Raw genomic sequence first — 15665 nt, forward strand, 5'->3', positions numbered from 1 at the left:
AGATGCCAAGAATAAAACCTGTAATCGTGGTTTTTGTACTATTGCAATAAACCTCCACCTTAAATGAAAGGGCACTTTCAAATGGTTTCACCCTATCTTTCTGGTACTGTTCACCACATATGCTAGTGCTAAGTGACAGCTCACTGCTAGGGCCACACACAAGTTCCTAGACTCACACCCCCCAGCATAGAACAGAACCCGCCGCTCAAGCTACCCCTGATGTAACCAACCAAACACAGCCTTCACCTTTGTCCGATCTGAAGTTCTGCTAAAATGATTTGACTAGGAAAAGCAGCTCTGTGCACCGGAGCCTTGACTTCTCAAAACTGCTCCTAGTGAATCTAATGAAAAAGACCACAAAAAGTAAACCCAGTCACTCTCTTGCCACTCTTGATTTTCCAGAGCAGACAGCTGTAAAGGCCAATGAAAACCCTGCCCCCATCTACTCTTAGGCCCAAACCTGTCACATGCCATGTCACACTTGTTCTCTGATTTCAGTGGACCAGGTTTCTCTGTCCTATTTCTCGAAGAATCTGATTCCTCAACATTGGCCTTCAGGACACTCACTTCCAGAGAAAAGCAGGTCAGCTTTGGGGACTCCTGCACTCAAGGCACCAGATCTCACCCCCTCCCCAAATCACGCTAGAGCAGGACATGTCTGTGCCGCAGCAACCCTGACACCAACTACAGCAGTACCAGCTCCACAGCTCTAGTCCTGTATTTGGAGCTGTTGAAAACTCCAGGGAAGGAAAAAACCCTACCAAACCAAAACCCAACTTCTGCAGTGAACACCAGTGGAAATATTTAAGGAAAAAGCAGGCAAGGATCAGAACGCAGACAGCTGACTTCTCTTTTAAGAAGCTGGCAGCCACACACTGTAGATTACTCAACACCTGCTTCTTGCCCAGGTTTCAAATCTCCAGTGCTGGAACAGCCTCCAGGCTAAGGCTTTTTTTCCTGTCTCATTCAAGAGTGTTGTTGCGTCTTCAACTTCGCAGATTTCAATGAGCTGTGTAAATACTTACTTGGAAAAGCAATAAGGGGGTTGAGTCACAAATGAAGATTGACCAAAACCAAATCCTTTATTTCCACAACTGTATAAATGTGCTCCAAGTATGTGTCCAACACAAGTTAGAAAAACAAAATAGAACATGCCAGTTGCAAACTAGATCAGTTCACTGACGTGCTGACTCCTTGGTATTAGGCTTAGTTACACAAGACCAGTCACAGTAAAAAGATACATTTTAGAGTACAAAGAGTAGCAGGATGTTAAGCCATTTCAGTTTGTGCACATACAAATCACACTTCTGGCAGAAAATGCAGAGAAGTTTGCATTACTGTGCTGGAAGCTATGTTGCATCACTTTAAATGGCATCAATATCAATATCGTCATCTTTATTGTTTGCAGGCTTCACAGTTTCAACTTTAGGTACACTGGCAGTTGAAGAGTACACCACCTGTGGAGACAAGACACTTGCTTTTACTACAGCACTGACTGACACTAAGCACTGGACTAAGTGCAACACCTACCCACCCAACCACCCTCCTGGCCACGGTCATGACCCACTTAACATGCTGCTTTGTAAGGCAGAGCTGTGCATGTGCATCTGCAGGAAGCAGGATCTCATACTCAAGAAGAGAAGTGTACAGTACAGGCAGGAGAACAACCACATCACCCACATGCAAAACTTGTTCCAGCCACAGCCACCTGGAGTGTAACTAACAGACTTTATCTAGGCCTAAACTGTGAGGGAAATGGTCAGTTATTCTTTCATCAGCTGTTTTAACAAACATCCCCCCACTAACTCATTTAGAACATGCAGTTTTTTGCATGATACCTCCCCCATCAACCTTCTACTACTACATGAGCTGCTACTGTGCAAGAGACTGTACCATTCCAGAGTGACAGTCTCGGGCTATCCAAATGCTCTTACACTTAGTGTAGTGTAGCAAGAACGCTCTGACCAAGCCCCAGGAATAGTGTTCCTTCAGTTCCCAACGGGTACAGTAATACACCAAGGAAGCTGTTTCAAATTGCACCAGGAAAAGGTTACAAGACTTAAACATGCAGGAACAGTGCAGCCTTGGAGTTGACAATGAACTAGCCTTTCCTACCTCTATATTTTCATCTTCATCCTCTTCTTCATTACCGGAAGATTCTTCTTCAGCTTCCTTTAGCCATTTAATAAATGGTTCTGCTTTGACACGGATTTCTTTGGCAAGATCCTTTGAAACGTATTTCTTTGAGGCCTGAAAGACAGAGACTTTGGTTGAACGCTGAAGAGTTTACACCAGACCATACCCAAACACAGCAAGAACCCAACTTGGACCTCCAAACTCACCCCCTGCCTTGAACAGCCCGTTTTTGGAAAGGTTCCTCTCAGCACAAGCTATCACACCAGAACACAGAAGCCAGATGCAAGAGACTACATTCAGGTACATAACACACTACCCTTTACCTTTTCTGCCCAGCTAAGGATGACTTCTTCTTCCAGAAGATCTGCATCATACATTTCCTTCAAAATATGTGGTATTTTCGAAATAAGCTGAGACTGATGCATGGCTACCACACACTCGAAGCCATGGAGAAGGTACCTCTGGGCTTTCTTGTTGTTGTGGCAGAACTAGAGTTGTGATAAACACAAAAGGGATTCAATTAGCTTTTTGAATTCTTTGAACCTTGAATTACAAGGTTTACAGTAGTTCACACTATCCCTCCCAGTAGTTCTCCCTAGGTAAGCAGCAGTTTAAAAGCAAAACACTACAGTAAGTCTTCTTCCTCACAGTACCAAGCCATTGCTATAAAACACTCAGAACAGTGAGTGCAGAAGAAGGAATTGCTTACACGAAGGAAGTGACGTCTGTATTTTCTTATTTGTTCACGAATCTTTTCGTCAAAAAGGACTTCAGTGAGAACTAGTGGGCCCATGGCCTTTACATCCAGTCTCTCTGCTTCTGCTACAATGTCTTTGTCTGAAGTATCAATGACACCTTCTTCCTTCTTTTTCTACAGGGAAACGGGTACAGAGAGAAACATTTTAATGCCACTTGAGGTCTGTGCCCTTTGCACCCTTCCCCTCCCACTGCTGGCAGAAACAGTGTTTTGATAGAAGCTTAGAGATGTTGCTTTTAGTTTCCTTACAAACACTTCATACCACTAAAGCAAACAACCAGAGAATAGTTACCTTCACAAAATCAAACAGTATGTTGACTCTCTCCTCCACAGTTCTTTCCAAGTCTTCACTAAGCGTGAGGTTCTTTGCATGGTCACTGATTTCATCCATTCTACGCCTCTGGGCTTCTTCTGTTGTGTCCTCACCCCAGTCATCATCATCCTCCTCCTCCTAAAACACAAAAGCAAACCAAGAGATTCACAGTGTTACTGCAGGTTTAGTAATAGGCAAGGGTAGAAATGATACCAACTTGAGTGCATTTTTAAAAACCTAAAGAAAGGTTTACAGTACAATTTGCAAGTCAAAGACCACAGAAAAAGGGAAAGAAGTAATGGAAACTTGAAGCTAGACATTAGTTTACAACCTTCTGTAAGGTTACTTCAAGTGCAGTTTTACCTCTCTCTATATATTCCAGCATTTAAGTTTTGGAGACAGTAAGAGCTTTTGGTGCAATGTTGACCAGCAGGGAATGCCAGTGATTTTTAAGTTTTAAATCAGAACAAGATACCACACCCTTATCTCCCCACTTTCCCTTCTACTTACCACAACCTGTGGAGGAGTAATCTCCTCTGGTGGTGGGGGTGGAAGTGTCTCATTGCTGGACACAGAACCATTCTCTTTGTCCTTGCCTTTTCTGTTCTTCTTCTCCTTTTCTTTCTTTCCTGTACCAGTGTCACCACTTTCTGCAAGTGAATTTTAATGTTTGTTCTATGAACTAGAGCAGGCTACAAAATCCCTGCACCTCTGCCAAATCCCTAGGTGGGTCTGGATGCTTTCATTAGCAGCAAGTTATGTGTAGTACCAATCCCCAAATACACTCAGGGCAGATGTACATCTGGCAGGGAAACTCCTGGTCCCAGTCACAGTCTTATCATCACCAACATTGTCCAAGTCTATATAACAGGTGACCTCACAAAGCAGAGACCCCTGGAATAGGTTAGACTTTTCTATTCTAGCAAGCTTAAATTGCAGCAGGCAACTTAGATGCTTACTACAGAGTGTTGCTTGCACAGAACATTACTGTTTTTACTTCCTACTCTTTTACTTCACACCAATTCTAAGGAACTGCCAAGAGCTACTGCTAACTACCTTTCCTCCTCCTAAGTTGCCCTGCACAGGTAAATCCAGCTCTTCACAAATAGTTCTACCTGGGAGGACACAGCATGACAAGGAAAAAGACAGATCACAGCTCCTCCATCCTGATCCCCAAACATACTCTAGGACTAGGCTGGAGCCTTTTTACACTTCAACTAGCTGTGAGCTAATTGTTTTTCTTTTTCATCAACAGCACTCATACAGAAGTTCTCTTTACTCCCAGCAAGTAAGGAAAGGCACTTACCAGGTGGGTTTTTGAGAATGAACGTGCAGAGTTTATGGTTTGTGTCAAGCATGCCTCGATAGCCACAGGCTTTGCAAGAGTTACCTATAGTTTGTTTCTTAGGATTGACATGCTGCAAGAGAGAACAATCTTCAGTTAACATTTCATCTACAAAACAATTATGCATTAAAGCCTAAACCTGACTTTTACATTATCATCTCCACAGGATTAACACAGAGGAAGTTAAGTAGTAGCAATTTACCTCAGCAGTTTTGAACTGTTATAGATTTAAAACTTTCCCTAAGAGCATAGGCATGTGTACTGGGTTTTCTTTTCATATTCAAGTCAGCTTTAAACTTTGCACCACTTGCACAAACATCTAATGAAGTGTTTCCAGTGTCATCCTTAATACAGAGAAGAGAGCACTCACCAGATCAGTTTCAGGATTCTCACACTCAGGACAGAGAACAAATTTTTTAATGAATCCATCCAACATGTCTTGCAGCTTATTCGCCTCATGAGATCCATTGACAATGTAACGGTCATTCTTAACATCAAACTGGGTCTGTGCTCCCAGCTCACAACCAAAAAATTTGGTAGGATCTGCAGAGAAAGCACAGTAAACACCACCTCCCTTGTACCTTCAATGTGATTTTTAAACAGCCAGTAAATACACTATTGCTTCTTTCTGTTCATTATTTCATCCTGAGATAATCGCATTTCTTTCTTACCAATCTTTAAAGAATGGTATTAATGCTTTATTAGCTATGTAACACTACCACTTCAAACACAAAAGCATTAAAAATGCTGTGTCACTCCACACTACTTACACGTTGGAGGCCGATTAAGCGCCTTTGCAACGTCAACCATGTTGACTATAACCGTCTTTATTCCATTTCCTTTGCCCTCCACCTAAAGAAAACAAATAGTATTCCAAGTCAAGTGACTGCAACAGTCAAACCCAGTGTGTATTCCTCCCCATTTAACTACACCAGAATCCTGCTGAGAATTGCAGCTCCTTAGTCTGGACAGAAATAAGCAGACACCGTCCCCGCCTTTTGAGTGGCCAAGTATTATCATTATCTCACACCTCTTTCTCCTCTTGGGAGAGCAAGTGGAGTGCTTCCCACCAGTGCTTAGGAAGTTACCTTGGCAATCAGACGGGGCATTTTGTAGCGATAGAACTGATCTGAAACACTGCGGTTGACGTTGACAGACATTTTGCCTTATTAGTAGCTTTATCAATAAGGTGAAGAGATCTTTGATTGCAGTTTTTTGGTATCTTCTGTCTGGAGAAGACGGGATGACATAAACGACTGCAAGAGTTCTCGGTCTCTGACATGAAAAAATTTTCGCCACTGAGGCTGTAAGGTTCTTGCTTGTATGCTATGTTTCCCCAATACAGGTACCAGTGGCTGCGCAACAGCTCTGCAAGTATTAAGAAAGAGAACAAAAAATTCATTTTAGCTTAATGTGCATCAATCCGCTCTTGCTACAAAGCTACATAAGGGATTATATTTAGGGTGAAAAAAAGGGCAAAAAAATAAAAGGAAATACGTTCTTTATGCTATAACTTTCTTCAACCTATGGAACTGAAAATAGCAACCCTGGATTGTACTGCTAAGGAATTTATCCTAACTACACCTACAAAGCTTTCCACCCTCTCTTACTATCCAAAACCTAATGAACAGCTTAAGACTATTTTCTGTACAATTAACTCCTGCAGGAGTTCTGGGATCAGTAAGGAAGGGCACACTCCTTGTTTTATTACGGAGACCCATGAATCTTGTACCATAAGGGTCATGTGGCAGGGCAGAAGAAATCAGGAGAAAGATCTGGAAATCAGATTCAAATTCCACAGCATAGCATGAACCTATCACACAAACAGAAGTCTATCACAACGTTGAGAAATATCAGTAAGACAAAGCAGCAGCAATCTGTAGCCCAACACAGTTTTTATGTGGCTTACCAGCTTTTGGATCGGAGTGGAAAAGAGTTGAAAATTAAGTAATTCTCCCTCTCACTTATGGATTCTCATAGCAGCTTCTGTTGAGTTCTGACTTAACAATAAGCCTGATAAAGTCTGACAGAAGTTGCTTCACTGTAGAAAGCCTAGCAATGCAGAGGTACAGAGCAGTGCAGCAGCTTTTCCAGATGATTTTTTTTTCTCGTGGGAAGGGGAGGGGGAGGAAGGGGAAGGAGGATGAATCCTATTATTAATGTTGCTTTCAGCAGTATTTACATATTTAAATTAACATGTGCCTCTATAATCAGATCTAAGTACTTAAGCCACAACTGGCTGACTACACAGGCAACCCTGACTACAGAGCATGGCTACTCTGACACGTCATCATGTTATCATTAATGGCAGAAGCGCTGACACATTAAAGTAGCCTTCTTAGTATTTACACGTAAGAGCACATCTATGATGCAACATGATCCGAGTCCCTCTGGTCAGGTTTACAGATTCTTTACACAGAAGCAGTTAAGACTTGTATAAGCCTTGTGTTCTACATTAGCACAGACGCAGTTTTACCCTTCCTCAGCAAAAAGTACACCGCGGACTCGAGGTTTCCTTTCCCAGGGATGTCTAACAAGAACCACCGCGCAGCCTGACCACGCGTTTGCGGCAGCAGCTATATCGGTGACCGGGCACCCAGAACGAGCGCGGCGCTTCCCCTCCTTCCAGATTACCGCTTTTGTCTGCCGCAGGCTGAAGCTCCCTCTCCTGGTCCTTAGGACACCTCATCCCAAGCACCACCTCCCCCCCATACGCCTCGCACGGAGGAAAGAGCGGGAAGGCGAGACCCACTCCCTGCCGCACAGCGCCGCGTCCCCGCCCCGCTCGTGATGAGTCATAAATGCAGCAATTAAAGCACTGAGTCAGCGCTGCGAGAGATTGCGGGGGGGGGGGCGCGGGGGGCACCCCCAGCCGCGCATGCGCCCATCCCCCGGACCCCCCCCCCCCCCCCCCCCCAGCCGCCCCCCCCGCCCCCCCCCGGGGGGGGGGGGGGGCCCCCCCCCCCCCGCGCGGGGGGGGGGGGCCCCCCCCCCCCCCCCCCCCCTCCTCCTCCCCACAGCGCGGGAGGCGCGGCCCCGCCGCCGCCATCTTGTCTCGTCGCATGGCGGCGGCACGAAAATAAATAAATAACTAGGGAAAAAAAGAAAAGCAAACCCCAAAGAAGACTCACCAAAAAGAAAAACCAACCAACCAACAAAAACCCGGCAAGTGAAGCTCTAGCGGTTTGTTTGGGTTTTTTTTTCAATTGTTCCCCCCCCGCCGTCTCTTCTCTCCCCCCTCTCCTCAAGGTCCGGGACGCTTCGTTACACAAAAGCCTCTTCCCATTATCCGTCGTTTACCGACAAGCCGAGGCCCCAGCCCAGCCCAAACCGCTCCCCCCAGCCTCACCCCGCTGCCCTCGCCCGCTCTACCCCACTACTAACACTCACCGTTTTCGTCCAATAAAGACATAAACCCAACGCTGCTCGCCCCGGGCTGCGACGAAGCCGATTGTGCAAGGAGAACAGGGCCGAGGGGGCGCTTATATTCAGGCGGAGAGGGAAGCGGAGGCGGACGCCGCAGCCTCCGGGTCCCGGCGTCCTGGGGCTGGCGGTATCAGCAGAGAGAGCGGCGCCGGGCAATCTGCGGGCAAGACACAATCAGGGGCATCGTTAGCGGTGGCACCTGTGAGGGAAAGGGAGGAGGAGGAGGGGGGAGAAGAGGGAAAGGGGGGAGGGAGAGGCGGCGGCGGCGCGCAGCCGAGGCAGGAGGGGGCGGCGGACGGGACCCGGCAATGGCTGCCCCGTACTCACCTCTAGAATGTTCTCGCTCCGACTGAACAACGCCAGAGCTGGGATCAATCAGCCAGCGGCGCGCCCCGCCCACCGACGCCGCCATTGGCTCCCCGCTCGCCTCGGAGCGGAACTATTGGCCGGAACCTCGCCGCTCCCACCGTCTATTGGCGAAGACTGCCATCAATCAAGGCAGCCCTGGCTTCACCTCCCGCCCCCTTCGCCCTCCCCCCTGCCAGTGCCCCAAAGGACATCGCGTCTACAGCGACCGAGTCTCGCGAGAGAGCGCTGGACGGGCTGGGGGGGGGGCGGGAGCGGGAGCTGCGTAGGCTGAGTCAGTTCGGAGGGGCTGCGGCTGGAGGGTCGAGGGGGCTTGGCGGCCTCTGCGGGGGCTCTGCGGGGACTTCGAGAGGCTGAGGGGACTCTGAGGGACTAAGGGGGCTCCTAGGGGGCCCCGAGCCCCCTCTGGCCCCACCGCACTGCCCCGTGTGCGGAGAGACTTCGCCGTCCTCGGCTGCCCCTCAGGGCTGCCCTCCCTGCCGGGGAGGCGACCGGCTGCCTGGAGGGCAGTGACTGAATGCTTGACATCACTGTAACTATGTCACAAATGATTTAAAGCAATTAAACTTCTGAATAAGTTGTGTTTTTCCTGTACATCCGGCTTTCAGGGTGCAGGGAAGAGCCTGTTATTTAACTTCAGTGTCATAAAGACTCGGCGATGGGTGGCTGTCAGTGCCTGGGCTGCCTCACAAGGGATGACACAACTGTCGTATGCACATACCCTATTCTTTATACAAAGTGTTGCCAGCCCTATGTAGCTGAATTGGGACCCTGGGTGAAATGCATTTTTGGATTTACATTCACGTAAAAAGCAGAAAACTTTGGTCCTTTCTTTCCTGTTACCCTTTCCCATCTTCTTCCATCTGCTCTCTTGCAGTATCACGAGAACTACATATTTTGGGTATTTTAGATTGTCAATAATGTTCAAGTGGCAAAGAACTTTTTCCTGACTTTATGAATTGATTGGTGAAGCAGCTCTCTTACCCCTTTAAATACTCCCCAGCAGAACAATGCTCCTCAGTTCCTGTCACTGTCTTACTGAATAATGTTGTAAAGATTTTTGATGGCTCTGTGGGTGTATAGAGGAAAAGAGAGGGAGCAACAATAAAACTAGTAGTGACATTAGATAATGTTATATACTCTAAATCTCTTCCTGCCTGAAGTTAGTTTTGAAGCATAGGTTTCCTGGCTGACTTTGATATCACATCGATGTGGTCACAGGAAACACCCCTCCTGTTCAAGTTCATTTTGGAACATTTTTGGTCTGATACGCAGAAGAACTGCATTCAAATATGAAAGTGACAGATAAACAGAAATCATAAAAGCTGGGCTATCGTTCTGGACACTTCTGATGGCACACAACAATAAAAGATCTTGTTCTCTCAGCTGGAGCAACAGGGAAAAATGTGCTCATCTCAGTGGTTTCTAACAAGACCCTCTTACATGATGGCAGCTGCCCTCTTTACATGTCTCCTTTCGGCGTTCAGAATAGCTGGTCTTTGTAGCCAGGACACTGTCCTGTAAAGCATCATAGAATAGTTTGGGTTGGAAGGGACCTTAAAGATCATCCCGTTCCATCCCCCCTCTATGGGCAGAGACACCTTCCACTAGACCAAGTTGCTCAGAGCCCCATCCAGCCTGGCCTTGAAAACTTCCAGGGATGCAGAGTCCACCTTGCGAGTTTGTCTTGGACTTCACTGTCTGCATTTGAAAAAGTTAAAAAATTCTTCAGGATATGTTATTTATCTCCTTGATAAACACACAACACTTTCTGAAATGTGAGCAAGAGTGTTAGGGCAAAACATTGAAGCATCTCCAAAAATATCTTGAGGGGAAAAAAGTCATAAAAAAAGTGGGAGGCAAGAAAAGCACAGCAGGAAATCCTTTGCTGTGAAAATATGCTGCACATATAACTTGCTAAATGCCTCCTGTCTGTGGCTTTAGCTCCATTTTACAACACCTAGGGGGTTAATAAATTACAAGTGTTAAAGCCTATTGCTGCCAACACCACTTTAGTGAGCTGCTAAAGGGAAAAGAGACCCTGGATTTGGTGCTATTTTACATAATGAATAACTCTGAACCGTTACGATTAGTAGCATAAATAAAGATTTTTTAAATATATATAGTATATAAATTGACATAATTTAGTTAAAGAGGTACCTTTTAGATGATATTTCTTCTGCAAAAAGCAGGCTCCATCCAAGTGAAGTCATATGACATTCTCCTGGATTATACAAACGAGACTAAAATTGTGGATTAATGACTTCTTGGTGCCTAGTTGTTGATTTTTTTCTCAACAGAAAATTCATTAGTATTAAATGTCAGATCTCAAATATTTTTTACTGAATCTTAATATTTGCAGTTTGCTCATTTAAATATTTCATGGCTTGGACAAGACAGAAAAATCTTTTCTCTCTTCCCACTTTAAAATATCATGGTTTTATGAATCCTGAAGTTCATAGTTTGCATTGCTTGTATGATCTTCAAAATACAGACCACTTGTGTGTTTTGCATTTTTTTGGTAGAAACTAAGCAGGTTTTAGATGTACTTTCGTAATCATGATGTTTGAAATGGCATTAGTAAATCAGGTTTTACAAGTGGTTTAATGTCTAGGAATAGAAAGTTTTCCACAGTGGACCTTAGGGTGATTTGCTTATCACAGAAATGTTTTGTTATTGCTCCATTCAGCCTTGAATAATCTGAGTTTGTTCCATGTTGCCTTAGTCAGTTTTTATTAGAAATAACAAAAAATCAATGCCTGTGGTAATGAAGCAAAATAAAATTCTATCAAAGATCTTAATATATTTAAAATCCAAAAAAATTGGTGTTGTAATCACATGTCTTTGTATCTCTGATTGGCAACTTTTTGTCCTGTCTGTGGTTTACTCCGTGAGTTTATCCTCTCTCAATGATTGGCTGGCTAATTCAGTACCCGTTCAGTAACCTTGGCCTTGGAGAATGTTTTGTCTCTGCTATAAGCTGTATGTGTTATCTCCCAGGGGCTGGTTCAGAGCTCTTGTTTTGCCCAGTGCGGGCAGGAACCCTGAGCACCTGAGTAAGGGATTCCCTGTTGTGCCATCTTCACAGTTTTGGCTGTAATTTCAGTAATTTCAGGAGATGGAAGGAGGGTCAAGATTATCTATAGTTAAGTGGAATAGCAATAGCCTTTCTTCTTCCTATCTTGGCAATGTGTAGAGAAAGTTTAATTATTTACATGCCAGGTTGGAATATGCAACGTTTGGGGAAGGGTGGGTCCAAAATCCATCGGGATTGATCAGTCACGAGGGCAGAGGTTAATTCTGGTTTTACTGTTCATGAGCTCCACAGTCACTGCTGTTCAGCACCTCACTGGTCATCCTGGGGAGACTCACTTTGTGAAATGCTCTCCTTTCCATGCTCTATAACACCATCATTCTTGTTAGGTATTAGTAGTAGTTCAGGAGTTAGTAAACAGAGAAAAAGAAGAGAGCAAGTGTGTGACCTTAGACACACAGGTAGCCATTATTTAAGATAGTTGTTTTTATTGCTTCTTTTACTATGCAGAAATGCTAAAATCTCCCAGCTAGTGTTTGGGAGTGAGTGCCCTGAATGTGCTAGGTGTCAGCTGACAGCACGAGGCAAGCTCTGCTCCAAATCTCTTGTTGTCCTCAATAGACACAGTGAGGTTCCCTCTGCCCTCCCTGTATATCTGCCTGTGTAAGGGAGTCACCTCAGCAAGGGGAGGCAAACAGCTTCTCTGCAGAATATAAACTAGTATTTGATAGCAGCGAAGTCTCTGCCTTGGAGACCTGTCTTTTCTTTGTGTGTCTCAGCAGTAGGTGGATGTGCTGGCGATAGGAATCAGGGAAGCCAGGTTTCTCAGTTTGTCCAGACAGCAGCTTTGGCTATGGGCCTAACTGGCAGCCAATAGCCTTATGCAGCACTCGCACGCTTGTGGTTGGCAAATCTGCCTGCCACATTTATATGGTTGCTGAAAGAAGTGGATGTGGAAGATAAGGAGTCCCTGGGAATATAGCTTCCAGCTGAGAACACGCTGTCAAAGCTACCTGCCTGTTCATTATGCCCATTAGTACCCACTGCATTTACATTTCCCTGCTACTTGTCATAGCCAGGTTTCAGAATAGCCTGTGTCGTAGCACAGGCTTTCAGAATCTGCCTGTGTGTTGAGTTAAATCTCTCTTCCAATACTGTTTTAGCAATTTACACTTTCATTTCCATTTCATTACAGAAATTGCTCAGGTCCTCTGCAGCTGTCATGTGCTTTGCCAACACCTTCACAGATTAATCCTCTTTCATCCTTTTTCTTTGGCTTCTGATTGTCTGGCAACCAGTGCTGTGATTATCAGTATTGATTTCACAGCAGATGTGAACTCTAAGTAGTAACAAACAGTAATGAGGTATTAGAGTTACCTGTTGGCTTTCTACTTTTTCTAAGAGGAAGGTGTGGTAGCCTCTGGTACTGAGACCCTATCTCCAAACTTCCTCCCAGTCTGGGGAGACCTTGAAGATCTTAAGTGCTCTCAAAACCCTTCTCCTGTGAGCATAAATGTGGCTGCTGAGCTTGTTTCTAGGGGTCTGCACTGCTGGTTGCAGCATATTTAGCTCATCTGTTCTACTCATTCGAGCATGGAGGAGTTTCTTTGCTTTAGAGCAATGCAAGGGCATTGCTGGGAGGGCTGGCGTTTGGAGTCAGTACTGAGGCCCAGCCAGGCATGATGTTTGTGCTTCTGCTGGCAGATCTAGAAGAGGAGAAGGTATCCCTGATGCTTGTGCTGAAAGCAAAAGAAAAGGCTATTTTGAAGGCAAAGGAAAATCTTCGTATTCTCCAAAACAAAACCTTTGAAAGTGCTGCTTGCCTGGAAGGACAGAGCTGTGCTTTTGGAAACAGACAGCACATTATAGAAAACATAGGTTTTTTACCTCCAAAGTCTGATTTTAAATCCCTAGAGAGTTTCCCTCTCTTGCAACACTGAAGGTATTTTTCAGGGAACTACAGGTCTTGTAGTGGGTAATGTTGAATTTGTACATCATGGTTGAGAATTTGCTGCTTGTTTGGTATATTTTGCTGTCAGCCCGAGAACAGCTGGTGTGAGCTCCCTAATAAAAACACAGGGATTACCTTTTGTAATGAAGCAAATAATACATGACTGGGATGCAGTGCCAAAGTCTTTGAATGCTCTGGTGGTTTGCAGCTCAAATATTTATATTCCTAAAGTAAATTATTTGCCAAACTGAAAAACAAAGCAGGGGGAGTGGTACTTAAAATATGAAAATAGAGGCAGAAACTTTGTCCTATGGTTTGCACATGCCAAGTGTTATGTATGCTTAGGGTATTACATAGACTAGTAGCAACGTTAAAATAGCTGATAACACACATGGTTTCCAAGGGTGGTATAATAAATTAAGTCTGGTTTTGACCCATGGGGATTCTTTGATGCCTAATAAAAGCTGGCTAGAAGAACTAATAATGTCTCACTCTACCCATGAATGTAATTGTATTTGGAATTATCTAGTGGGTTCAGGAACAGGTAAATGGGGCTGAAGAGACAGGCAGGTGCATGCACACACATGAACACACACTCCACCATTGCATGAATCTTACTTGTTTAAGAAATGAGGCTAAAAATATCCTTGAATATGAATCCAGGCCAAGCATGGTGTTGACTGTAAAGTCTAGCATGATTTTATTGACCTAATGTAGATTTCTGTTTTTGAGAACGACTCAGGAGACACTGAAGGCAGAACTTTCTGACAAGGATTTTACTGCCTTGAACTATTTCCAGAACATTTTTTTCAAAAGTTCTAAGACACCAAGTTGGGCCAATGAAGGCTTAAAGGCATAATGTAGCTGAATTTTCCCTTGAAGCTCAAGGGTGTTATTTGAAGAAAAAAAATCTTATCCACATTAATTGTTTTTGAACTTTTTATTTGAGATAGTCTTAGGAAACAAGCTTTCTGGAAACAAGCTTTCTTGAAACAAGCCTTTTCATAGAGTTGAATTGATGTAAAAGAAATGTTAATGATGACATGATTTGTGGCTACCACACTCGTATAGGAAACTATGGCACCAACAACTGAATTACATTATGTGGTAGCTGTAAATATTTTGGTGCTGTAATTCTTTCAGAACTTGTCTTTAGGATTCCAAAATGATTGTGTGCATGTGAGATTCACTGGTACAAAGCATTATTCAGCACTTGGGAGTCTAATTTATACTTATTTCACCAGTGTCCTTAACATACCTTTTTCTTAAGCCTTGTTTGCACAAGTAATTTCAAGTAGAGTAGCATTTTTGCTTCAGTGCCTGATGTAGTCATGGGGCATCTGAATAAGCTGTAAGTTGTGGTTGTACAGTTCTCCATGGATTTTTTATCTGGTATGTCTTCTTTGCAGTAAAGAACACAAAGTAGTGCTTCTAAAAGTTCCTCACAACCACTTGATCCTCTAAAAGATGAGATACTCGAAGAACATGCTGGCTGGTTTTAGTGTTTTGCTGCACCTCACCCACAGTTTGTTTTTAATCATTCTCATGAATGATTTACTGTTCTCTTTCTATCATGTTACTTTTTCATTGTTGCCTCCAGCAGGCAAAAAGCTTTCAGAGGGTTCTTTAGGGCTTAATGTATTGTTTGTCCTAGATGTTTGGCATGACTTATTCAGAAATGCGTAATAAATACACAGCTCCTCTCGTTTCTGATTGTTTGCACATTTGACAGATTAATGGATGACCAGGTGATGGATGAATTCTCTGTTCTAGACGAAGTTAGGGAGGGTGTGTGGGTGCAGGTGGGATCTAGAAGGTCATATGTAAATGTATGTGAGCTCATTAAAGTCCATGGAGATGCAGTATTTTATACCAGTGGATAATGTGCCAGTTTAACTCAGAGACTTTACTTCTGAGGCACCTTTCCTGGTAGTGGCTCTGTGCACTTATCCCTGATTATGGCCATATAGATATAATAGTTCTGTCTTCAAAGATAGCTTATAAATAGTTATTTTTAATTTGCAGATATCCAATTCTTTTGATGAGTTGCATCTACTGTGGCTAAAGAAAGCTCTTATTTTCCCTGCTTGCTTTTTTTTTTCCTGGTGCACTGAGACAAGGAATGCTGTGACAAGGGGTTTTGATATTTATTCTGTCTGCTGTGAGGGTAAGTCTCTGTGTGAGTCTATGTGCTCTGAAGGATGCTTACTAGCACAAGCTAGAAAAAAACTTCTTTTTATTTTATTGATAGTGAATTGTGAATCTCAGTGCCACTGCTGCTCCCACAGAGACTTACAGTAAACAGCTGAGTCACAGAGATGAAGCCTGAAATTCCTC

At 44.2% G+C, this 15665-nt stretch overlaps 1 protein-coding gene and 1 non-coding gene across 3 annotated transcripts; both read right to left on the reverse strand.

Moving 5' to 3' along the window:
- Positions 1-1057: 1057 nt before the first annotated feature.
- Positions 1058-8426, reverse strand: EIF5 (eukaryotic translation initiation factor 5). 2 transcript variants are annotated; one of them, XM_027637756.1, is made up of 12 exons: positions 8305-8426; positions 7942-8134; positions 5640-5919; positions 5322-5403; positions 4922-5094; positions 4513-4624; positions 3717-3856; positions 3186-3344; positions 2846-3007; positions 2460-2624; positions 2116-2250; positions 1058-1457 (listed from the first exon to the last, which is right to left on the reverse strand). In XM_027637756.1, the coding sequence occupies exons 3-12, from the start codon at positions 5709-5711 to the stop codon at positions 1365-1367; spliced, it is 1293 nt and encodes a 430-aa protein (XP_027493557.1). In that variant the 5' UTR covers positions 5712-5919; positions 7942-8134; positions 8305-8426; the 3' UTR covers positions 1058-1364. The 2 variants fall into 2 exon arrangements, with proteins under 2 accessions (XP_027493557.1, XP_027493558.1); XM_027637757.1 differs by lacking the exons at positions 7942-8134; positions 8305-8426 and adding an exon at positions 6461-6595.
- LOC113944854 lies at positions 4056-4180 on the reverse strand. Its single transcript, XR_003526850.1, has one exon. It is a non-coding gene; the product is annotated as a small nucleolar RNA SNORA28 (small nucleolar RNA).
- Positions 8427-15665: the final 7239 nt, after the last annotated feature.

This window comes from Corapipo altera, unplaced genomic scaffold (genome assembly GCF_003945725.1).
Source record: "Corapipo altera isolate COAL_440 unplaced genomic scaffold, ASM394572v1 23, whole genome shotgun sequence".
In the NCBI taxonomy this organism is placed as follows: domain Eukaryota; kingdom Metazoa; phylum Chordata; class Aves; order Passeriformes; family Pipridae; genus Corapipo; species Corapipo altera.

Coding starts and splice junctions, on each gene's coding strand:
- EIF5 (XM_027637756.1), bottom strand. CDS start 5,711: ATGTCTGTCAACGTCAACCGCAGTGTTTCAGATCAGTTCTATCGCTAC. Junction 2,625..2,845: donor ACAGACGTCACTTCCTTCGT/GTAAGCAATTCC, acceptor TCACAACTCTAG/TTCTGCCACAACAACAAGAA. Junction 1,458..2,115: donor ATGAAGATGAAAATATAGAG/GTAGGAAAGGCT, acceptor TTGTCTCCACAG/GTGGTGTACTCTTCAACTGC.